The following is a 24,916-nucleotide window of genomic DNA, read 5'->3' on the forward strand; positions in this document are numbered from 1 at the left end:
TGGAAATACAAAATAAAACAAATACAGCTTTCGATGTTAACAATTATTTTCAGTTTATGTTTTGGCGTCTGTTTATTGGGACTCAACCCCCACAGAAAATCCTGACAACAGAGGGAGTCGTCCATTGATAATGTCAAGCCATATGTCTCCGTCCACTGACCTCCTGTCTACGCAATAATCATTATTTCATTATTGCAGGTGTGTCATCATTACCAGTTATGAAAGGCTTTTTTTTTAACCTTTTTCTGCACAAATTTATCGACCCTTTCCATTCTCTGTTTGCTGACTTTCACTCAAGCACGTCACTTGAGGTGCCATTGTGTCCCTGACCTTCAGATTTGGTTGCCCTTGGTTGTGGCTTTTGCGGAAAGCTTCAAAACGAAACTTCTAGATCAGTCTCACAGTAGATGATGCATGTTTTTTTTTCCGGGCCCCATTAGATGGCTCGGTGAGGACGAAAATGGTGGCGTAGGCAACGTCTCCTACGTCATCGCAGGCCCACGGTTTGTGTGTCTGTGCCGGGGGTTTGTGCGTAACAAAAAGGGGGATTCCGCCTCTTTCTTAAAGCTCTTCTGTGATACGGATGGTTGTAAATATTTAGGAGAGGGGAGGAGGGGAGAGGAGAGCACTGGAGGGGTTGAGCGAAGAGGGTGTGTATAAGAAGCCTCAGAGGAGGCAAGCGTTTAGTTGTTGAGACCCTGAGCCTAAGGATACAAGCTGAGCCACCCAACTCCCCTGTGTCTGCATAAAGAGGGAATCTAAGCTATCACACTCACAGGTAAGAAAGGCACTTCCTTTAATGTGTTTCCACCTGTATTAGAAGATTTTTCCATCAGATTTAAGACTTTTGTTTGTCTTGCTTGCACAAATTATAGAAAAATAGAGCTGTTAATGTATTTTTATGAGTTCATCCCATCTTTTTCTTTCTCTGCTTGATCTCTGATTTCACGTTTTGACCCCTGAGATGCCTGTGCGCATAATCCTTTTCACCTGGAGTAATCTATTTTTCCATTACTCTGTTTGTGTCCCTGTGGCTTTGGAGGCATCACAGTCACCATCAGCACCACACGCAATGCACCTGATTACTACCTAATTAACAGAGTGGAAAGTTCAGGATCATCACAGATAAAGAAAAATGTAGAAATAAAATCATTGATATAGCATTAATTAGTTATATGTGACAATTTTAGAAATTTTTTAGATTGTGTTTTAGTTTTTTCCCCCTCAAAATTATTTTTTTAACTGAAATGAACAAAAGCAGAAGTCACTAAATGTGTTTTATTTTTATTTATTTAGAGTTTGATGGAAACATGACAAGAAAAACTTAATTTTCTTCTTCAATTTATTGTTTCCTGGAGTTTGTTCTGGCGTTTGATAAAGTCAAAGCTTGACAATTGAGTCAGCTGAAAGCAGTTATTATGCTAAGCACATAATAATGATGATTGTAATGATAATGGTAATGAATGTGCATAATCTATTCCCATTATCAGTAAAGACGATACTCTTAGAGAGGGGGAGAAAACGGGTGCTTAATGTGCCATTGTTGAATAAATGACTCAACGCTGAATATGTTTATGAAGGAAAGAACATTTATGAGAAAAAAGCCAGGGGTAGTGTTTTATTTATGTTTATAAATTTACTATTTAGTCGTAAAAGTTACACAGTTTGCTTGAAGGATTGTTTTTAGCTTAATTTATTTTTTAACTGATTCATAACCGATGATCAGTTGCAAGAGTTTTGACATACGTTTGCATAATATGCAAGAAAATATATATAGAGATTTTAATTTTGTCTAGTAATTATAAACCCATGAGTAAATTTGACTGGTATGATTTTAAACGGATCTTCCTTCTTTCCTTTTTTTACTAATTTTATTCGTGACGTTGCAAAAGCCCTTACTTTTACATCAAAGAACACTCACTGCTGATCATCATAAAGGTCTCACTTCCGAGGTTTCAGGTAAAATATTTGTCAATATTTGATGAATAAACATGGAAGTATTTGGTAAAAACAAAGTATAATTCCACAGCTTCATATTTTATTTAGAATTTTAAAAGCTACATTTTATCAATAAATGACCTAATGACCAATAAAACATTAATAAATTGTATTTTTCTAAACAGTAAAGTGGGACTTTTTGGCTCTTGTTGGACTAAACTGGACCAAATGGGTCTTTTAGCCTGAATGGTTGCAGACCCCTGATCTAAAGCTATATTCACACTTCCATTGGCCACGCATTATCGAACGGCCTCTTTCAATAAAAGGTAAATGTTTTTGTGCGTTATGTAAACACGCGTTTTGGGCTTCATGTATTCAAAACTCTCACGTTCACACATCACTTTGCCAGTTTCATCAACCGTTTTTGGGCTCTAAATATGCACATTAAATGTTAACCCAGGTCAAACTTTGACCAATAAGGGACTCTGATTTGATAGTATTGTATGGATAGTGTCCCTTTTAATTTACAGGAGTGTCAACTGTTTCAAAATTGATCATGGAGGCTAAATGACTAATTGTGGTTTTATGCCCAGATAAAGTTTTTAATATATCAGAATAGAGCTGTGACCAAAAAAAAAAAAGCCGGAAGAAAGATTCGTGAGATTTGTACCTCTTTGACATTTCACACCAAACCTCTTACAAATGTAGTTGGCAGACATTTGCTAGTAAACAGTAGAAAAAGAAGAAGAAGAAGTCCCTCCCTGTTTGTCACAAGTGTGTGACAAATGTGAACATAGTATGAGGAGTCCAGGAGAACCAGCCCCATATCATAACCCTTCCACCACCTTACTTAGTGCTTTGCCCAATCTGGTCTTCTTTGATGGAAGACATTGTGTTTTTTTATTTTGACCTACATGTACATGTGACACGCTCAGTAAGGTCTACTGGCTGTGAGGTGTGGTTCTTTTTTGAATGTTGATGTTTCTCACAGTAATTCAAGAACTTGTCTTTGTTTGAATTTACTCCTGTAGGATCGTTGTTGCGGTTTCTCCTCCTTTTATTGTGAAACTGTCAAATGTGTGCCGATGTGTGCACACTCACTTATCATCAGTAGTTAATTTTTTTGACTCAACTTGCCTTATTAATTCCCATGAGACAAGAAAGATCAGACCTTTCATGCCCTTTACCCACCTTTTCTTCAAAAGATAAAACTGGACTGTCTCCTTTTCATTGATCGCACAAAAATGTTTCTGAACAGCAAGACCCCAGAATGAAGCCCGACATCATTTATACCATCATAACCTCCTGCCCACAAGTATTTTGCAGTTCAGTACTTTTTCCAGCATTGCTGCTGTCGCCTGAGTCGGGGTAAGGAGCTTGTCTGCTTGAGCTAGATTGCTTTCTCCATGTCCAATGGATTTGTGCAGGTGTCAACACAGCGACCAGATCAATGATGACACCACATCATCTGCCTTTGACTCTCCACAGCTTTTCTGCTATAGAGTCAGAGCTGGTGGGCCTGCAGCACTGCAGAACAGAGCGCATCATTGCTGTGCAAAAAAAGCCTTTTGTTTTCCTGTTAGTGGGAGCTGTTTCTGCCTCAACGGGTTTTTTCTGCAACATTTTCAAGCCACTGATTTGACCGCTCCTTGACAGATGTCTCCATTTCCAGCAGATAGCTTCAGTCAGACGATTCTACCTAAGTTTTGGGGAGGAATAAAAGACTTAGTGGTCAAAACGAAAACACCCATCATTTGCAGTCTTGCTCCCCCTCCTCCCTCATCTGTCCTTTCTCCGCTTTTTAATAATCAGTTTTTGTGGCTGTTAGCAAAGCTGCATGGGACTAAACAATTGCTAGCGTGACTCTCACAGCGTGAGGAATTGAGCATCTATCTCAAAAATGCAAATACGGCCCCAATTAAAATAAACCCTGCTAGTGTAGCTGATGAAAATTGCGGTAAAGATGTGCTCTGATATGATGGTGTGGAGATAAAAGCTGATATGAATATGAGGAGTCACACATTCTAACTTTATGGGGTTAAATGAAAGCAAGAGAAAAGAAGAGTTCATCCTGCTACTCAAATCTGTGCACTCAGCAGTCTGCGTTAGATGAGGTCTCCTAAATAGCGATGTGCGATAAAAAAAAAACAGAGCAGGAGTTGGGGATGTAGATAAGAGGCAGTGATTAAGAGGTGCATAGATAAGGAGGATCACGACTACATGCATCACTCTCCCTGTTGCACACTTGAAATTATCTGCAGGTTATAACCTCCCCCCTCCCATTTTTTCTTTCTTTTTTATGACCTGTCAATTCTGCATCTGTGTGACAATAATGAGACCTGAAGGCAGCAAAAGGCCCGTCTAATAGGTCCGATGGTGTAATCTGCTGCAGGTGTGGTTCAAATCGGATTAGGTGGATTTTCTGAGTTTTGTTGTTTCCAGATCCATCCTGCTGGGATAAAAACACAACATCTCTGCTGCTTGTGCTTGTCTGAGCTCTTATCACTGACTGGTTATCTGTCGCAGCACAGGCAGGCTCCTGTGGACAAATGTGTAAATAGTATAGATAGAAGGTCTCATGAAGGGAAAACCTGTCAGGGTGGACAGACACTGGAGGGGGGTTAGTTTGGAGCCTGTGGAATAACAAAACAGAAGCTTTCTATCACTTGTTTCTAATTTTAGATTGTTTTCAGAAGTCCGCAAAAGGTTTTTTCCTAAGGATGAAATCTCATTTTTCACTATTTTAAAAGACAAAGCAATCTGTAAACTAATTGGAAATCAGCTGCACACGTTTTTTAATTGTGGCCCCGTTTAATTTTGAAGGTGAAAAAACCCAATTACCAAATGAATCCATTAGCCTTGGGACATTAAATTGGTTTGAAAACCGTCTCATCGCATGCAGGCAGAAAAACCCATGAGGTAGAAAGATAGATGCTATTTCTTATTTTAACACCTAATGAACCCTGATTTGTTGTTGCAAAGTCTGGTTTAAAAAATACACAGTTAGGACAAATAACCTGATGGGAAAAGAAGATTTTTTAAAGAGGTGGAGAAAGGGATCAAGAGAGTTTTGGGAGTTTTGGTATCTCTGGGAGCTCTGCACCACTTGTAGCTTGAAGAAAGGCATTTTCATTGGATTGCTGTGGCCAGTTAAATATGCCTTAAACTAAAATGTAATTATAAAATACTAACAAAAATATATTCTAAAGTCGCAAATGATTTTAAAAAATGGTCATCTAAACAAGTTAGAAAAACCAAAATTATATATAAGTTACAATGAAAGGCGTCTACAGCAGGAGAACAAACACAGTGTTTACTTTGACTTCAACTCCTGCAGGATTTTGAAGCTCTGAGGTCTTCAGCAGCTGCTAAAATGTGATTGAGTTCATTTATCCTGAATTCCTCTGTTTCTCTCAGGGTTGGTAGGTGAAATCGATCAGAGCTCATTAAGCCAGTGTTGATAAGTCAGACGGGCTCTGCTCCTAAGGTCACACTGGTGGGGTCAGGGTGGGAACAGCAGACACGATTTGATGTGCTGTCAAAGCTGGTCATTTTTCTGTCTGTCTGTTTCTAGATTTTGCTCTTTATCCCTGTGTTTAAAATCAAAACTATGCAATCTTACAGAATAAGAGTCTTCTTTATAGCATAAAATAGTGGCCCTTTTTTGCGGTCTCAGGACAGTATTACAATAATTTTGACTTCTCCATGACTGTTTTAATGCGGTCTGATCCACTTTTCCTTTAAGAAATATGGTAGAACACGTTTCCTGTCTGTCTTAAAAGATAAAAACAGACATAAAGACAGGCACCCCCCGGGCGTCTGCTGCCTCGTTATGTTCAGATGTTTCTTTAGAAAGCTTCAGACTGTGAGATGGGATTCCCAATGTAACTATGAGAAGTGCAAGTCTTAAAAAATAAAGACAAAGACTTAAAATGAACATTCCAAACTCAAGTCTGCACACGTGCAAAGAGAGACGGCTAGATAAGATGCTTTAAATTTGCTAATGTCTTTAAGGCAAAAGAATACTTCTTTTTAATTAAATGCTTCATGCATTTTTCTGTTTAGCTGTTTTTTGCTTTTGGAAATCATAATATTTAATAAACACATTTCTGAAACCCCTATCTTATAAGCGTGATTAAAACCTTTCTCGAAAACCCATCATATGTAACTTGGTTAATGCTTTCTGCCCTGTAATGCATCATCATTCCACCAGGGGCAGTAGAAGGGCTTTTCCCGCTCATTTCCAAATGGCTGCTTCCATGAAATCACAAAAACCCCTTTGGCTGTAAAAAGTTTAGCTAATTTTCAAAACTTCATGGTGATAACAACTCATATCATATTTTTACTTACTACTTCTATTGAGAGATGGAATATATTGGTAAAGCATAACTCTTGATGTTACAGTTACATGTTAAAAATGTATTAAAATTGAGATAATGGGTAAATAAGGTGCTTTTTTCCTAAGCAATCATATAAATATTTTTGCATAATGTTATTATTATTATTATTATTATATTAAACTAACATTGTTGACAGTAAATACTTACCAGCATATGATGATTCATAATATCTAAATCTTATACAAGAAATTCTATGTCTAAGTTTCATCAAAGGGTTTAAAACAACAGCTTAATTCCCAAAATTTGAATTGTCTGTGAAGTCTTTTGGGCTTTACAGGGTTAAAAGACACCGAGCCTATATTCTGACGTGGATGGAGACAAACCATCATCTGTACCGGTTGGCTCCTCAAACTATTTTAACTCCTAAATAGGATTAGGTTAACTTCAATGAGTGTGACAGATGGAGTGCACACTCCTCTCTCAATGGTATTCCCATTACTGATGTTGCCACTGGCAATTTTTGGTCAACATTGCCCATAAAACTGCATTCAATTTTACGTATCCTATAGCAGTTCATATCATTTGCATAATCTGTCTGACAGCAGCCACTTGACTGCTACGGCTAATGCATGATGCACTGCAGGGGTATGAAACTCCCGGGGACATGGCTTTTCCCTGTGGATACAAAGATGACACGATTTGTCTGGCAGTAGGCTGAGGACGCACAGCACCAAAGCTAACATTTAGAGTAGATGGTTGCACGTAATTTGAAGCAACTTTGCCCTCCTTAACAAAAAGCTGGCATGAAAGCAAAAAGGAAATGGACTTTAACGAAGAGCCAGATGCAGCTCTATTTTTAGAGGCAGGATCTTATAAAAAAAGAAAAGAGTGCTTTTACCTGGTTCCTTCCAAAACAAATACATTACTGAGCTTGCATTAGAGTTAACCAAGGCCTTGAAAGTGTTTTGCGGAAAAATGGTCCTCTCATGCATCTGCGAGGATGCAATCAGAACAAAAGTGCCGCCGCTCTCATGCATTGGTTTTTTTCTCAGAGCGCATCTCCTGTTAGCCCAGAATGTTTTGTTCCAATAGTCTTTCAAAGAAGCGGCGAAAAGTCAGAAAAAGGATTCAAAGGAAGCGACAATGTTTTTTTCAAACATTTTTTGGTTGATTTGGTTTCAGATTCAGTCCAATTTTGAACTGTTTTCGCATTTTTTTGGGCACCAGAAACTATATAAAAAATTCCACTTTCTTTCGTTACATAAAGTTGTGTGCAGGAAAAGGAATTCATAAAACAAAATTAGCATCAGCAGCTTTAATAAATGGGTGGAGGGGGCATCAGGGTATCATGGATTTGAGTGGTGAAAAAGAAAAACCCTTTGCTCCGTTATGACAAAGCTCTGACGCACTCTGCCTCATCCATTAGTTGTCTGTGTGAAACTGAAAAGCACAAAAGAGTCTGCTAAAGCGTTGATAACCCAGGGGTCCCTATGTGTCTGTCTCGTTTTTATTTTCTTTGCATGTATTTTCCTGGTCTTGACGCACCGTTCTCTTAAAAGACTGTCTTTTTCCATTCAAGTCCTAATGTTGTTCTTCATTGTCACATTTTGAAATATGGCAGAGACCTTTTTATCTCGTCTAACATATTAGACGACATTCCAGCTTCTTCCACTGACGACATTGAGCGTTGTTCATTAAGCTTCATCCAGAACAGATAGTGTAAAGATGTGGTCACTCTGGAGGAGGCAATGATTAAAAGGTCTCCTCTCACCAATGCCATCACATAGATTTATGTTCATCAATTTAATTGATTGATCTTCATATTTCGAAATCCATGAGTACTTTACGACTTTACACTCTGTAATTGCCGGTGGGAGGTGCATGGATCTGTGAAATTGACCAATTAAAAGCAGCGTACTGTGTGAAGTAAAACACAGCGGACTGCAAGGAAGCAAAAATGGGCTTAAATCTCCAAGAGATGTCTGCCTGCTCCAAAAGAGCAGTCGACAATTTATTGTTTGTTTCAGAAAGCGCATTTTTGGGTGGTGTTCACACTGGAGAAGCAGAGAAGGGCTTCTTCTTGTTCTTCTTCTACTGTTTAGTAGCACATGTCCGTCACCTACAACTGGATGAGGCTTGGTGTGAAATGTTGAAGCACCAACGCGCATTCAAGCGACCACTTCCGATGAAAAGTATATGTGAACTCGCATAAACGCTTCTGCAGACAAAACTTTTAAAGTCACGTGTTGCAACATGTGTTTTTATGACCATTTTCCGGCTCTACATATATAGTGCACATCGAAAGTTAAACTGAACTTTGATCAGTCAGGGACTTTGGTAGAGATTTTGGATAGGGTCCCTTTTAATTCATGGCAGTACCGACCATTTAAAAATTGATTAAAAATTAATCACTGTGGCTGGTGCCTCTTTAATATATTGAAGTAGAGCTGTGAAAGAAAAAATCTGGGGCAAGATTTGTACCGCTTTGACATTTTGTGCCAAGCCTCTTCCAACTGTAGGTGGTGGACATGCGCCAGAAACAGTAGAAAAAGAAGAAGAAGCCCCTCCCTGGTTGCCCAGAGTGAACACCATAGGCTGGTCAAAGAAACATTTTGTGCGTTCTTGAACATGCGTCACGTGTCTGGTGTGTCCGTAGCTTAAGAGTAGCTCATTTGCGGATTTCAAAAAGCTCAGAGATGTTGGTGAGGAGGCTGACCATGAAGGGTTCTAAAAGTAAGAACCAACACTTTAAAGTAAGTAAGTTCTACAATGAACTGGGAGTCAGTGGAGTGCTGCTAAACCTGGAGTGACTCCTTTTGCTTTTGTGCAGCAGAGCCATGACACTCGTTAAAAGACCATTGTAGTTTGAGTAGTGATGAAATAAAGACCTTAACAACATCTTCAAGTTCTTCTTTGGATACCAGAGAACTCAAGTCGGAGATGATCCTCAACTGGAAGAGAAAGCTTCTGAGTAACATTCCAACATGGTGACCAAGTGACATTTCTGACACAAATATGACAAAGATTCAGACGGCTGGACTGTAAAGTGCTGTAAAGAGACCAGTTATTCCTCGATGATAAGAAACCAAGATAACATGTCATTGTTTTTAATTAATACAAACCCTTTATAGACAATTGTCAAGGACAGCTTCTGTGCTTTGGTTGACGTCAATTTTTGAATTTGTGTTTACCTGGTTTTAAGGCCTTTTAGGATTACATGAGGCTTATTATGTCCATACTGTATGTTAACCTTGGTAATAAAGAAACATTATTTTTAGTTGTTAGAGGAACTGAATCATTTTTAAGAAAACCACACAATATCACTTACTTTTTGAAAAAATAAAAATAATGATCTTATCAGATGTAGACACAGCTGCAACCCTCACACTTCAATGGAGGGAGGTGAGATAACTTGGTAACATTTGTCATCGTTTCTGGGAGGTTTCAAGGCCGAAGTGGATTTAATCTCACACAAAAACTGCCCTTTAAACAAAGATGTGTTTTTTCTCTTTTCCTAATGAATACATCGATGATGAACTAAAGGTTATCCATAAACATTTTCTTAGCTGAAATATAGCACATGTAATTTCCTGCTGCAGACGGATGGCAAATGAGTAACTAATTTAACAGAAGATTGAAATGTAATTCAAAGTATTATTAAACACATCATAGCCAACAACTCAAAACTTGATTGGCCACAAATTCATCATTCTTTGTCAGATGTCAAACAACTAAAATATTCTCCAAACGTCTCCCAAACTTTTTAAAAATTAAGTTTAGAATCTGTGGAAGAAAGTTTACAATTAAAAAAACAAACCCAAAAAAAAGCTTTTAAAGCTTTACCAGGATATATTAGGCTTTATGGATTCATGCACTATATTTAAGTCTTTATGGAATTTTGCGCATTTCATGCTCAGCTAAAAGCATAAATGATGATATTTCCAAATAAAACTCTGAGCATGTAAAGGCACACAAATGGGTTCCTCTTGTCTAATTACAAAAACCTCAATATTGCTCAGCTTTTTTCCATTCACGGAGGTTTGGAGAGGCTGCAAATGTTGATTCGCATTAATAGACTCTGGAAGAATAGTATAAATGCGTAAAAAGCCGTGTCTTTGTAATCCAGAGGCACATCCGGCACCCACATCATCGCTCACGCCACGCTGCTTCACTCATTTGTTCGACTTAGAAAGGGCCACTTAGAGGAGAACATGGTGATTTCAAATGGTCTTAGTCAGCAGGATGATAAATGATCTTCAGCCAGGCAAAACAAACAGCTCTTCTGATGATTTCTCATTAAGATGTTTATAAATGTGTCCGAAATCACGCATGACGGGCTCTGTAGGCCACCGTTTGTTTTCTGACATTTCTTTGGTTTCATCTCATTGCATCCCTAAACAACACTCAAGTTTCCTATTTGAAAGATTTTTGTTACTAGCAACAACCCTTCAACTTCTCTGGTTTAGAAGTTTGAAGTCAAGAGTGAGTTAAAAAGACAAAAATGAATCTTTCAAATTGCAACTTGAAGTGATTTGATGTAATTTTGCTCTCTTTCTCTTTGTATGTGCCTCAATAAACAGTATGTGGTCTCATGTCCAATGTTCAAAACGCTTGATTGACAGATTCTCTGAAGCCTGCTTTCTAAAAGAAAGGGTGTGTACTTCCAACAAGCTCACTCCTGATTGGCAAGAATGGCTACCATAGAAATGAAGACTCAAAAAGACTGACCAATAACAGCTTAGTGACGATTTGTGGTTCTAACATGACAGCATCTGTTTTGCGAAAAAATGGCGACAGAATTTACTTAATTTTGTTGGAGCTGGAAGTAAGCAATTTATTATGGGTGACAACAGACTCAATTGGTTCAGTTCTCATATACAGTCAATGTAAGTAACTTCTTGATCAAGTGTGTGACACCCTTGGGCAGAATAGATGTCCAGCCTAAGGATAAATAAAATCTTTCAGCCCATTCTTTGGTGTCAAAATGCACTAGTTGTGCTTTTAATTTTGTTCTTATCTATAATTTTGTCCAGGTTGGGAGGGAACACTTAGTAAATCCAATGAGAATGCTTTCTTTACCAATCAGGGCATCTTTCTTTCTGTCAATCTATGTTTTCTGTTATGTGCACACCATCTAAGAAAGCAATATGTGAGTGCCTTTCCTTTGTCACCTTTGTGTTATTAGCGGATATTCGGGCGGGTGAGTGACAGAGCCGATGCAGCCCGGAGATTGAAGGTCAAGTAACAAATGCGCACACCTGGTTCATAAATTTATGTCTGAGACAACAAGAGTACTCTCTTCAGTCTGTCCTCCTCCAGCAAATATCTGCATCCAGAACTCTAATCTAACATCTAAATTCGGAGGCCTCATTTTGTTTTAAAACCATGTTCTGCTTTTATGACACCTGGAGAAAAAATGGTGGTGCAACAATACTTGTTGCCGCCGCAGGGTTTAACCCATCTCTGGCTTTTAAGGTAATCTCTACAGTATAAAGTAGAACAAATCTCCAGCCTCCGCTTTTACAAAGAAACCAATCAGCGAAGCGACCCTCCAGCCTGCAGAGGATGATTCGTATCCTCTGGAAAATACCTGTTTGCTCATTTATTGCCTCTGGTTGTGCTCTCCACCCACTCTGTTCATGTCCTGGCTGACCACTTTTCCATTTCCAACAGTTTGACTGGCCACACAAAAACCACTTAATCATCTCTATAAATTCGGATTGATGCAGTTTTGTGTTGTCTCTCCGTCTGCTGTGTCCCCATAGGCTGGAGCCACGTATTATAGCCAGAACATCACAAGACTCTCCGGCTGGTGAATCCCTGTTCAGAGACCTGCTGGGCTCCGGTTTGTACCTACTTTTCCAGGCGTGCTGAGCGATGAAGATCCCTCTGTGGTGCCTGGTGGTTCTGCTGGCATGCCTCTTCAGCCCTGGACATTGTGACTGTCAGGGGGAATGTGTGGCCTGTGGTCTCCTCCTGCAGCAGCATCAGCTGCAACAAGCCTTCAATACCATTGTAAGTACTTTAACTATTCTAGCTCACATATTTAATCGGTTCCTCTTTTTTGTTTTCTCCCCTTCTTTGCAATAAAATCAGAAAAAAAGCTTTTTTGGAAGAAATATTTAAAAAAAATATAGTAAGCAGTCCTTTATTTTGAAAAACTCTACATGCTTTTAAGCAATAATTTTGTATTTTTGTGTCAGCTTTCAGTCACTGAAATAAGAAAAAATAACTTTTTTAAAAGACGTATTACAAAAATAAAGCATTCTTAAATTCATTGTGAAAAAAGCAACATGCTCTTAGAGAATAAAACTTTCTTTGATTTGATTTTTCTTAGAGTTAGCTTTCAGTCTCTGAGATGAGAAAAAAAAAGACTTCTTTAGAAGACAAAATATTTTTTTTTAAAATAGAAAGCATTCTTAACTTTATTTTGAAATACTCAGCATGCAGCATTCTTTTTTAAAGAGATATTTAAAAAAAAGCTTTCAGGCACTAAGATGTCTAATATATGTTGTTAATTGACTAAAACTGGGTGCTAAAAATAATTTTGAATCAAAATGTACTAAACTGAGATTTTAGTAATTCATCTAATACAAACATGATACTACAGGGTTTAAATTACTCATACATCCAAACTATAATTTCCAAAGACAATAATTATATTAGGGGTTGGCATGCAGAATAGTAGGCTGTAGTTGTTAAAAAAAAGGTTTTTGTGTAATTCAATGACAATAAATAACCGTAAAGTCCCTTTTAAAAATGTGTAACTTCTAACATTTTCTGAAACTAGAATAAAAATTAGAAAACAACAAAAAGGTGATGCCCTTTTTACTTTTTCACATTGAACAGTTGACATGCACATTCGTTATTTTCTGGGTTTTTTCATTTTATGCAATTTAGGAGTAAAAATATTATAGGTTTAATCAAAATGTTTCTGTAGCATTGCAGGAAACGCTGTGGGATCTCTGTTTGCACTGAAATTAATTCACTGTGACTGATTTATTTAAGCATCTTAATTATTAAAACACTAAATGTTGTAAGGAGGCTCCTCTGCTGCACTGCTCCTCTGTGAAATTAAGCTAAATTCAAATCTTTGCAGATTTAGAGATCTCTTTGTAGCACATGTCACTAAAATCAGTTACAACCCATTTCTGTTATCATTTTTACATCAACCTTTGCAACTAAGTTGGCTCGTTAGCTTTTGCTAGCCCTAAAAAAGTTATGAGTCTTGTCAATTTAAAATATCTGGAAACCTTTATTTGCTTGTCTGATTTTATATGAACTTCCTGCTCTGGGAGAGTTGGCAGAAATTCAAGATTCCCTTTTATAAAGCAAAAGGAAAGCCCTGGTTCAAATCCCTCCTGGATCCATTATTGTGCTTGTGTGAGGTTTCTCCAGGCATCGCAGCTCCCTGCAGTCCTTTTGAAGCCACAGACACACATGGCATGTGATGCGTATTCAAGAATGCACTAATGCATGGACTTTTAGCCCATGCTGTTCACAGTGGACATGCGGGGAGGGGCTTTGCCTTCTTTCTTTTTTTCTTCTTCTACGGTTTAGTAGTAGCACATCTTTGCAAGTTAAACAGACTCGGTTGGGAGCAACTGAATTTTCCAGTCTGAATACACCCATAGACTTTTCATTGGAAGTGGCTGCTTGAAAGTGCATTGCAGAGGACGGTGTGAATATAGCTATGGGTTAATTGGTGATGCATAAATTGTCCCTTAGGTGTTTATGTTGTCATCTGTCTCTGGTGCAATGAACTGTCAAACTGTTCAGGGTTTTCCCCTCCCCTCACCCAACAGTTGCTAGGAAATGGCTCCAGCAACCCCATGAACCCTAATACGAATAGGCAGGTTTAGAGGATGAGTGAATGAAAGGAGGATAAGTCAGAATGCAACATCAAGGATTTTTCCACTGTGCAAAATCTTTGTATTGAAAGCCAAACTATTTGGATCATGTATATTAGCCATAACTTCATTGTTCAAAATAGTTTTCTATGGTGCCCCTAAAGTGTGAATCACATCAACAAATCACTCAATGCAAAAACATATTAAAGATCAAAATTAAAACAGCAAAACAAATAACACAAAAAGCACTACATTTTAAAAATCAAATAAAAATTCTAGAAACCAAAACACAATTCCAAAAAAATGAAACAAAATAAGAATGAAACGCTTCGGAAAACACAACAACTTACCGGAACAGGTAGGAACTATGAAGCATCGCTGATTGGATGAAGACGTTTGATTTTTGACGTTTGAGTTTTTTCAATGCCTGTTCAATTTCCTCATACCTATAAAGGTTTTTTGGTTAGTATGGAGCATACCCCGTACCACTTTAGGCTAAATAACCTTCGGTTGAAATGATGGACAAACGTCATCATCCAATCAGCAATGCCCCATAGTTCCTACCTTTTCTGGTACGTTTTTACGTATTGTTTTTAAGAGATTTGTTTGTGTGCACTTCAGGGCCACCGTAGTTTTCCCATCAGATGTTATCAATTTGTTCATTGCTTCACATTTCACGCATGACTGAGCTCATATGTAACATGTATGGAAGGTTTGTGTGGGGTCGCACATGTCTGTCACAGCAAAAACAATGAAGAAAAGCAACAATTGCAGATTTTTAACAAAAGAAAAATGACAACCACTCATGTTGCTGTTATTCTACCAGTATTTCTGTGTTGTTTTTTTTTGCAGTTTTAATACATTTCTGTCAGGCAGACACATTTGTCCAACAAACCTACAATATGTGACAATATGGTCCTCAGAAATTGCACTTTTTACATAATGGGACAACTCTGCCCATCTTTGTATTATTATTTTGTAGGTACAGAGCTGCACGGGATGTTTGCATATGTATGAATCAACAGCAACAGGCCTGTGCTTCGTGACCAACATGCATCCTTTTCTACTCAAACCAAACTTCCACACAGTCTCATTTCCAAGCAGTCCAAGACACATCAGCGGGCAAAAAATAGTCTGTGGGCGTCCATGAATAGCAGCAGAATGGCTAATTTAGCTGATAATGATGCAGGGAAAGACAGCTGGGACCTTTTTGGGAGTTGTAATGGAACTCTGTAATTGACTGCTCCTCAGTATCACCAGCTCGGGTTTGCAGTGGTGACTGACACATTTTATCAGCTGTTCATTGTGTTAGCCGCCTTTCCATTGAGCCCCAGATGGAACCCACTGAGCAATTCCATTGTTTGCCACTCCAGACTGTGTGAGGCCGCTGTTGTTTGTTAGAATGTCAGGACCCATTGATTTATTAATGCACACACCTCCACACTGGAGCGTGCGTCCGAGCTCCGGGATACGCTGTGCACACACTGACAGAGGAGCCTCCATCCGTCCTCCAACTCCATTCATTACATAACGTTGCTGCAAGTTAAATGCCAGCTTTTGTTTACATTTGTTCCAATTATCCTGGATGAGACTCGTAATTACACAGTCTGAGCAGCTTCTACATGCTGACTTTAGCAGCTCTGTACTGTTTGGCCTTCTGCACAAATGTGACTTCTTGATATCTTAACTTGGACCTCTGGTGTGTGAGTTCTCCTGCACTAATTTCATAAAAATATATATATATATTGAGACATCTTAAAATACTGCAAACTTTTTTTCTAATATTCTGAATCATGGCTGTCTAAGGATATGGTGAGTCAAAAGTTTATGGTATGGATTGTGAATAACATGAAGCTAAAAAAAAAGACGTAGTCATTGTTTTGTTAAGTTTTTCACACTTAAATGGTTCAGACCATTTCCATGACGATGACATCTGTAAAACAAAACACAGCGTTTAAATTAATAAATTTGGCTTGGAGGGGGAAAAAAAGGCTTGCCTTATAAAATATTCACTTCCGCTTGCTAAATTTTAAAATCAAATCAAATCAAACTTTATTTATAAAATAGCGCTTCTCATGCACTTTGTGCAGCTCGAAGCGCTTTAACACTAAAAACAGTAAACACACAACATTACAATAAAAACCCCAACCCACATGACCCATGGCTCCCACGTACAATGAATTATGACTATGTAACTGTAAAATAAATAAATAAATAAATAAACAAACAAACAAGTATGGCTCGGCTCTGCTGTGAGGAAACAGTATCTGGGAATCCTTTCATACCAGGAGCCAGCCCGGCCAACGGAACATCGCCACAGTGCCCACCCAGACCGGGACAACACCGGGGTCCCCCTCACAGCCTGTAGAGAAAGCTGTAAAATTAGACCCCAGCTGCCCCAGCAAGGGCAACAACTGCAGCAACAACCGCTGACCAAGCCGGCAAGCCCTGGAGGAAAAGATCCCCTCAAGAAACACTGGGGCTAAAATCATAAGATGATTTATTAATTAATTAAAAACAAGGTTTGGGGGACTGACTTCTGTTTGAAATGCAACAACTTTTACTGACAGAGTGAGGCAAAAAGCATGAAGTTGCTATCTTTAGAAATGTAAACACCACAAAAAAGTCTTTTAATTGTAAAAAATTGGCTGACTTCCATAAACCACGATGAAAGCCTAACTGTACTGGAAAAACTATCATGTATCATAATACTCATATATTTTTATGGGTGGAAAGATCTGCCAGTGAAACTACAGTAGACCTTTACAAAACATTCAAATAAACAAACTAATTTCCACAAACTAATATTGTGTTCCAGCGAAAACCTAAGTTTCTGTACACAAAATGTTACTTTCTGCCGGAAAAAAAATAAGTTGTCCACACAAAACTTTAATTTGTTCCTGCAAAATATTAATTTGTGTGCACAAAATATTAATTCATGCCCACAAAATACTAATTTGTGCACAAAAAGCTAGTTTGTGCACAGAAAAAGCTAAGTTGTGTGCACAATGTGCTCATTTTTGCACACAACTGCTAATGTGTGCCTGAAAAATATCATGTTGTGCGCACATAATGTTAATTTGTTCCTGCAAAGTAGACTGGGCTGGACAGAGTGAGTGTGACACTACCCATAGAAAAGGCCTTACTTCTGGCTCCAACCGAATGAGGTCAGTTCAGTGCAGACGTCAGTAATCCATATTCCGAATAAAAATCAACAATAAACATGGAGCTTGGAGGTGGTAGTGTTATGGTTTGGAGCCATTTAATTTCAACGGAACCATTGAGGATGTGCAGAAAACATTTTCCAAAAAAATGTGAGTCTTGTTTCAGCAGAATGAAAAACAAGTATTTTTTCCCGAAGGATAAAGTGTTTTTTTTTTGTAAGATCTGTCCTTTTTTTTGGCTTCTAAGCTGTAAAATGGTGTGAAGCTTTTATCTTAACCAACTAAAAGCAGCGTTTTGCCTCCAAACACACTAAAAAAACACTAAAGTCAAGCTATCCAAGCCCCTCCATCCAACAATCTTTGAAACTCCCTTCATAAATATATTCATATAATATTTCCACAACCCCTTCATTCTGTCTCAAACATAAACGCATACACAATCATCTCATAAAACCCTTCAGATGGCTGAATCGATCTGACGTGGAGGATTCCCTGGTGTGCTCATTTCATTTAGGATGGATAATTAATTTCCGCTGATAGATTCACAACGGAACTCCCTCTGCCCTGGTTCCTTTGATGTGAGCAGGTTTTCCCTGATAACAGTACCGTTTATCTCATTTGAGCGCGATTCAACGACTAAAGTAAATGGGATTTGCTGCGAAGCTTAAAGTGAAATTTAACTCAGAGATCTTGAAGAACAGGGAGGAGGGCAGGGATAAGGATGCATGAATCTCTAACTCATTTCCAGACAAGCTTTTCACAGAAATAACAGACTTTTGGACTATTCTTACAAGTTTTTATGGGTTTCATAGAAATTCTAATTGATAAGAAAGAGTTTTGTTTTTTCTAAAGAAAATTCCCCAAATGAACTATCTTTAAATTATTTTTTATACTCTCATTGAAATCAAAAGTGTTCTTCAGAGGCTGCCACATGTCCTTCTCCTTCCCCTGGTACAGTTTTGATCCATCAGGAGTCTTTGGGCATCAAGACAGCTGTCAAAGTGTTGATAACAAGAAAGAAAAGTCATTTAAAAAATGGACAACTTAACTCCTAGCAAAAAGAAAAATCATTTTCAAGACATTATCATTTTAAGAGCAAAATCATCACCTTGGGTCTTGGGGAGTCAGTTATCGGCAAATGACATCAATTACCTGCTGTCCTTCACACTGCTTTGTAATGTCTTCCAATTTGGCGCTGACAATCATTCCGCAGTCGCAGATGTCACATTTGTCAAATGATAGACATTTCATATGGCCGTACAAGTTTCCATGCCTGCTGAACGCAGCAGGAACAAGACCCATTAACTCTTATGACACAAAATCCGTCTGAGTTAAAGGACTGTTTCCTGTCCTGAGCTCCGGATCTGCCAGGATGTCACGCTGTCTGTCTTTAGCATTGCTTCAGCGTTTTTTTCCTCCTGAGCAAATATTGTGCATTATAAATATCATGAACTTGCTATTGAGCTACAAAATTAGCCTTTGATTACAGCTTATTGGTGGGAAAATAAAGAATAGCACACTTGGATTATTTATTACACTAAAACTGAGAAAATTTGCCAAGTTGGGACATTTTTTGGTACATTTAGACACAATTCCTGGTTTAATTCCAAACATATTAATGCTTTATAATCATCAATCTTTAAGTCTTTCTATTGATTTCACATACTTTTCTGCCAATTTGATGATGTACTGTAATTACGGTAGTATGCATTTTCTAAAACTAAGACATTTAATTTGAGTGAAATGTCACCTTGTAACATCTTAAATATAGAATGATAATGGTACTTTGACAAGAAATACACAATTTAGGGGATGGACTGTCATTGCTTTTTCAATTAGTGAAATTTGGTTTTCTACCTATCCCACAAGGGAAGCAGTGATCTATACACACATCCACACTTGGAAACTATTTGGTATTTTTATCCCCCAATCCAACCCCTTAATGCTGTTTCAAACAGAGAACGGCATTGGGTCCCATTTATTAGAGTCTTTAGTATGACTTGACTGCGGATTTGAACTCACAACCCACCAGTCTCAGAGTAGACACTCTACCACAAGGCCACTGAGTTGGTTTAAACCTTTTTCTCCTAAGGTTGTGTATTAGAGACTACATAATTTATGGTTGACACAGAAAATAATATTGTGATATGTTGTTATTTCAACAAAGTCATTGGTTAAAAAGTCTGCAGATGAGTCTTCATTTATTGGCTTTACTAATACTAAATTTTGTACAAAATAATAACTTGTGTCCACAAAATACCTCTTTGTGTGCATAAAATGGGCCCACAAAGAGCAAACTTGAGCTTAAAAAATACTAATGATAATTATTAATGTAATAAAAAAACAAATTTAATGTTTTTTTCATGCCCATAATCATAAAAGGCATTTTAATTTGTAAACTTACATCGTTAGACTCTCTTCATAACTTCTTATTTGCTCCATGAAGATCACTGGTTTTTTTTAAACTCTTTCATGACCAAACAAATTTGTTTTTTAAAATAGAAATTCAAACTTTGAAATTAACTGCAGCTCCTAAATAACATCAAATAACAATTTTGTGAATCTGAATAAAATGGAATTGAGGATTTAACAGTGATACTCACCCTCAGGTATTGGTAAAATGAAGATTTCGAAATGGATTAATTACCATTTGTTAGCTTTAACCCTTGTGCTATCTTAGATGACCCCACCCTTACATTGACGTGTTATTCCTACCATGACAAAGGTGGATAAAGGTGGACAGATTTCATGTAATCCTTGGACACTAGTGAAGATCACAAATCACTGTCTAGTGGGTCTAGATGACCCAACTCCCAATGTTGAAGTGCCTAGGATAGCACAAGGGTTAATGGCCCACTCTGAAGAAAAATTTGTTTTAGGTGTTTTTGACATTTTTTGTTTCTCTGATGATAATAATAATAATAATAAATTTTATTTCAAGCGCCTTTCAGGTCACCCAAGGTCGCTGTACAAGGTTAAAATAAGAAAAACAGAATAAAACGTCAATAAGAAATTATCAGAGTAAAACATGAGTAAACATAAAGACATAGTAAAAAAAAATAATAAATAAAAACATTTAAGATAGATACATTATAAATTATAGGATAGAAAAACAGACAAACAGACAAATGAGGTTGCGATAACTGAATGGATTAACTGTATGATTGTTTGAAGAGATGGGTCTTGAGTTTGGATTTGAATAGTGGCAGTGTGTCGGTGTTCCGTAAATCTGGAGGAAGAGAATTCCACAGCTGAGGGGCAGAGCGACTGAAAGCTCTGCCCCCCATGGTGGCAAGACGGGCAGGTGGGACATGGAGTTGGAGAGAGGAAGTGGAACGGAGAGATCGGGAGGGAATGGAAATGTGAAGAAGGTCAGAAATGTAGGGTGGAGCCAGGTTATGGAGTGCTTTGAAGGTGATGAGGAGAATCTTGAAACTAACCCTTTGTTTTATGGGAAGCCAGTGTAAGTTTTGGAGAACTGGTGTGATGTGGTGTGATAACGGGGTCCTGGTGATGATGCGGGCTGCAGAATTTTGAAGAAGCTGCAATTTTTTGAGTGTTTTATTGGGCAAACCAAACAGGAGGGAATTACAATAATCGATCCGAGAAGTGACAAGACTATGAACAAGTACAGCAGTTGTATGAGGTGTGAGAGAAGGGCGGAGACGAGATATATTGCGAAGATGAAAGTAAGCAGAACGGGTGATGTTATTAATATGAGATTGGAACGAAAGTGAGCTGTCGAGGATGACACCCAGACTCTTTACCTGGGGGGAGGGAAGAACAGAGAAGTCATTGACAGAGATGGAGAAGCTATTGGATTTGGAAATAGTGGATGGAGTGCCTACAAGGAGGACTTCAGTTTTGGAACTGTTGAGTTGCAGAAAATTTGAAGAGAACCAGGAATGGATTTCTTGCAGACAGAGGGTAAGGGAGGAAGGAGGAAGTGATGAGGAGGGTTTCGTAGAAATGTAGAGCTGGGTGTCGTCCGCATAGCAATGGAAATTAATGTTGTGTTTATGGAAGAGAGAACCAAGAGGGAGGATGTAAATGATGAAGAGAAGGGGACCTAGGACTGAGCCCTGGGGAATACCAGCAGAGAGTGTGAAGGTGTTTGACATATGAGGTTTAATATAGATAAATTGACTACGGTCTGATAAGTATGAAGAAAACCATGATGGTGGACAGATATAAAGAAAATAAGCTTAAAATTGCATTTCTAAATTTTTCACTTATTTAAATTGTTGTGAATCAGAAACACGTGTTAAAATGTCATAGAAGACGTAGAAACTACAATCATCAGGCCACAAGCTTCCTGCTCCGCTCCATTCTGGCGCATCCACTTGTATGACTAGATTCATGTACGCCTTTGTTTTCCTCGTCTGAGCTGCATCTGAATCAAAACTACAACTATAGCTCCAATATCACTCACCATATTTGATGCACCGCTATTATTTGGGTGAAGATGTGAGGGACTGTAAGCAGTAAAAAGTTGGATGATGGGAAGTAGTGGCAGGTTCACTTCGTGCTAACAGTCCTGCCTACTACTGCACAATCATGATTAAGAGACCACCGGGAACACTTTGAAAACAAATCAAAATAGGATTGGAGTGGGACTTTAAGTTAGCTTTTCCTGTATTTGTATCTCAGCTGCAGACTTTATCTGTCAGCTGCCACAAAACCTTCACACATTTTTCAAAAAAAAAAAACACATTCTGGACCCAATTTTAAATACACTTTCTCCACAGTTTCCTGTCCTTGAAACGTGCGCTTTTACAACTCGACTCCTACTTTGTCCCTGCAGGTGTGTCTGCTGGAGTGTGAAGGTCATGCTTCCTCCTCCCTCACATGGGAAGTGTGTAAACGTGCCTTGAAGCACCAGGAAACACTTCAAGAGGGAGGCGCTTTTTTGAAGAGGGGAGGGGAGCAGCTGAAGCTGACCTCCGAAGACCTGAACTCTGACAGTGAACTGCTGCAGCCCGCAGACCGTTTTCAGGATCAGGATCTGGACGACGCGGACCTGCGCAGTGTCCAGTATGACTCATCCCTGCAGGAATCCTCGGAGGAGGTGCAGAGCCTGGATCCCCGCCTGGAGGGCAAAGAGGAGACGCAGAGGGATGACAGGGATGTGAAGGGCCAATCAGAGATGGATGAAGATAACGACAGTTTACAGGTCGTCTCCTTATCTAAACGCTTTGGCGGCTTTCAGAGGGGGCGCCATGGATACAGGAAGTTGATCGGGTCCCCCATGAGGCCTCTACAAAAGCGCTACGGGGGCTTCATAGGTGTCCGGAAGTCTGCCCGCAAATGGAACAGCCAGAAGCGGGTGAACCAGCTGCTGAGGCAGTACTTGGGCATGAGGAGCAGCCGCAGCGGCCGGTTCAACGCCTCCATGAATCGGGCATGGAGGCAAAACAAACTCTAAGTCTGTCTGCTGTTGTCACCGGATCCCCTCCCGTTACCTCAACCTGCCAACCATTTAATTTTTCAGCAGCACCTTTGAGTTGGACCTGTGATGTCAGCATCGTGATCAGAGCAGACTCCATCTCTCTGCACCTCTCTCCGTGTCTCTGAGTAACTAAAATGTTTTGACCGTGATGTCCTTCTTCTTACACATGCCATACTGTGAAATAAAAGAATTAGAGAAGTGCAAATGGAATATATTTTTGTGTGTCAGTAAAATAAAAGGGGCCATTCTGAGTTTGGACAACTGGTTGGCTGATGTTTTCCCAGATCCTTGACTTCTTATTGAAGGCTCTTTCATACCTGCGCTGATGGGATGCAAGTGTTTTTCAACATTAAGGGATGGATTGGACGGGAATGCCCAAACGCACAGATTTATATAATCTATGAAGCCCCCTGGACATGGCATTAAAAAACGGAACCTCAAATTAATAATTTTTGGCCCCAAACTAGTGTTTTCTGGTCACAATTTAGTATTTTGTGCACACAAATTAGCATTTTATTAGCATTTTGTGAGCACAAAAGTCTTGTGCATACACATTTTTATTTTGGTAACATCAATTACTACTAAACTGTGCTACAAATAAAACTATTTGTTTGCACAAACGACAATTTTGGGTGCAAAAAATGCTAATTTGTCATTACAAAATGGTATTTTGAGCACACAAATAACTAATTTGTGCCCACAAATACCAATTTGTGCACACAAAATGCAAATCTGTGACCACAAATTGGTAATTTAATTGGTAATTGTAAAATAATTTATGCGTTTAATCTATTAATTGTATTACTGACCAAGTAATTTTCCAGCTTGTTGTGCCAATAAATTATTAGAGGGCACAACAAGCCACTAATTTGTGCTAGAATTTCTAATATGAGTTTACAAAATGGTAATCTGTGCTCACAAAATAGTGATTCGAGGCACAAATTATAAATTAAGGAAACAATTTGTTGTTATTTTTAATGTAATTCCAGGGTTTCTTGATAATCACAAAAAGCATTTTGTAAAAAATGAAATCTCAATTAATTTAGTCATTAAATTGCATTTCTTTATCCGAACCTAAGTTTCCCTTCGTGTCAAAGTGGAAACAAGTAATTAAATTGGAAGTTATGTCTGTGTGATGGTTCAATAAGATGTGAACATGTTCGGACAGTGGGACTGCTGAAGCACAAACTCCTCGTTATTGCTTTAAGAATCCAATTTACTGCTTAAAAGGTTTAATTTACTAAATACAATAGAGATACAATTGCTTTACTGGACTTACTCGTTTGCTGGCGCTACCCCAAAAACATGCTTCTTTATCCTCATTTGTGCTCAAAATGTGGTGTGTTTTGTTTGTCACGCAAACCTTCCGGGTGATGAGTTTCGTGGAGATTGAACAGCAGGTTGGCAAGACGCCCCAGCACTCACGAAGGCGGGGCAACAGCGCCCTCTGCTGTATAAGGAGCAGAACTGCAGGTCATGCAGTGAAGCTGAATGCAGTCCTACTAACAAAAATACATTTGTAAAAAAAATAGCTGTCGCAATACAAATATATATAAATTAAATAAAATGCTGCAAAAGTTAGGAATTATTAAAAAAATTTAAATAATTGCTTAGAACTAAATCTCAGAAACTTGGTTACTTTATAAAATAAAGAAGTTTACAAGGACAAATAAAATTGTATTTTTGTATTAAGGAAAGCATTTACTCTAAAATGGAAGCAGCTGAAGCTGCTTGGGCCATTAATCTTGTACTATTAAATATGAAAATAGGTCTAACGGCTTCAAATCCATCACCATGATGCACCACTGAACAGAAGAGGCTCGAGGCAAGCTGCACATTTTTGGTAGAAGGATAAAAAAAAAAACAAGAGAAAATCATTGTTTTGCCTCTTAATAGTATTAACTAGTTTTGGATTAACAGTTAATATAGTTTATGCTTATGACTGTGCAGCTGAGTGTGCAAAGCGTGCATGTGTTTCTCTGTCAAACTCCACGCAAAAACATGTATGTCGTGAGTGCAGTGTTTGTTTCCTGCCACATATTTTGACGTTTTCCTGTTTACTTATATGAAATATGTATAAAAAATATGTAATAAAATAGTTTGCTACTCCTGTCGTCCACTGTCTTGCAGAAGAAACGAGAAAAAAAGAAGAAAAGGGAGAAAAAAAGCACCTGA

The 24,916-nt window shown here is 38.4% G+C and overlaps 1 protein-coding gene across 1 annotated transcript; it reads left to right on the forward strand.

The window, feature by feature from the left end:
- The first annotated feature begins 639 nt into the window (after positions 1-639).
- pnocb (prepronociceptin b) lies at positions 640-24,853 on the forward strand. Its single transcript, XM_004083817.4, has 3 exons — positions 640-778; positions 12,044-12,293; positions 22,097-24,853. Exons 2-3 carry the CDS (start codon positions 12,156-12,158, stop codon positions 22,715-22,717), a joined length of 759 nt encoding a protein of 252 aa, XP_004083865.1. The 5' UTR covers positions 640-778; positions 12,044-12,155; the 3' UTR covers positions 22,718-24,853.
- The last annotated feature ends 63 nt before the right edge of the window (positions 24,854-24,916 follow it).

Source organism: Oryzias latipes, chromosome 24, assembly GCF_053564925.1.
Source record: "Oryzias latipes strain Hd-rR chromosome 24, Olatipes_Hd-rR_3.1".
In the NCBI taxonomy this organism is placed as follows: Eukaryota; Metazoa; Chordata; class Actinopteri; order Beloniformes; family Adrianichthyidae; genus Oryzias; species Oryzias latipes.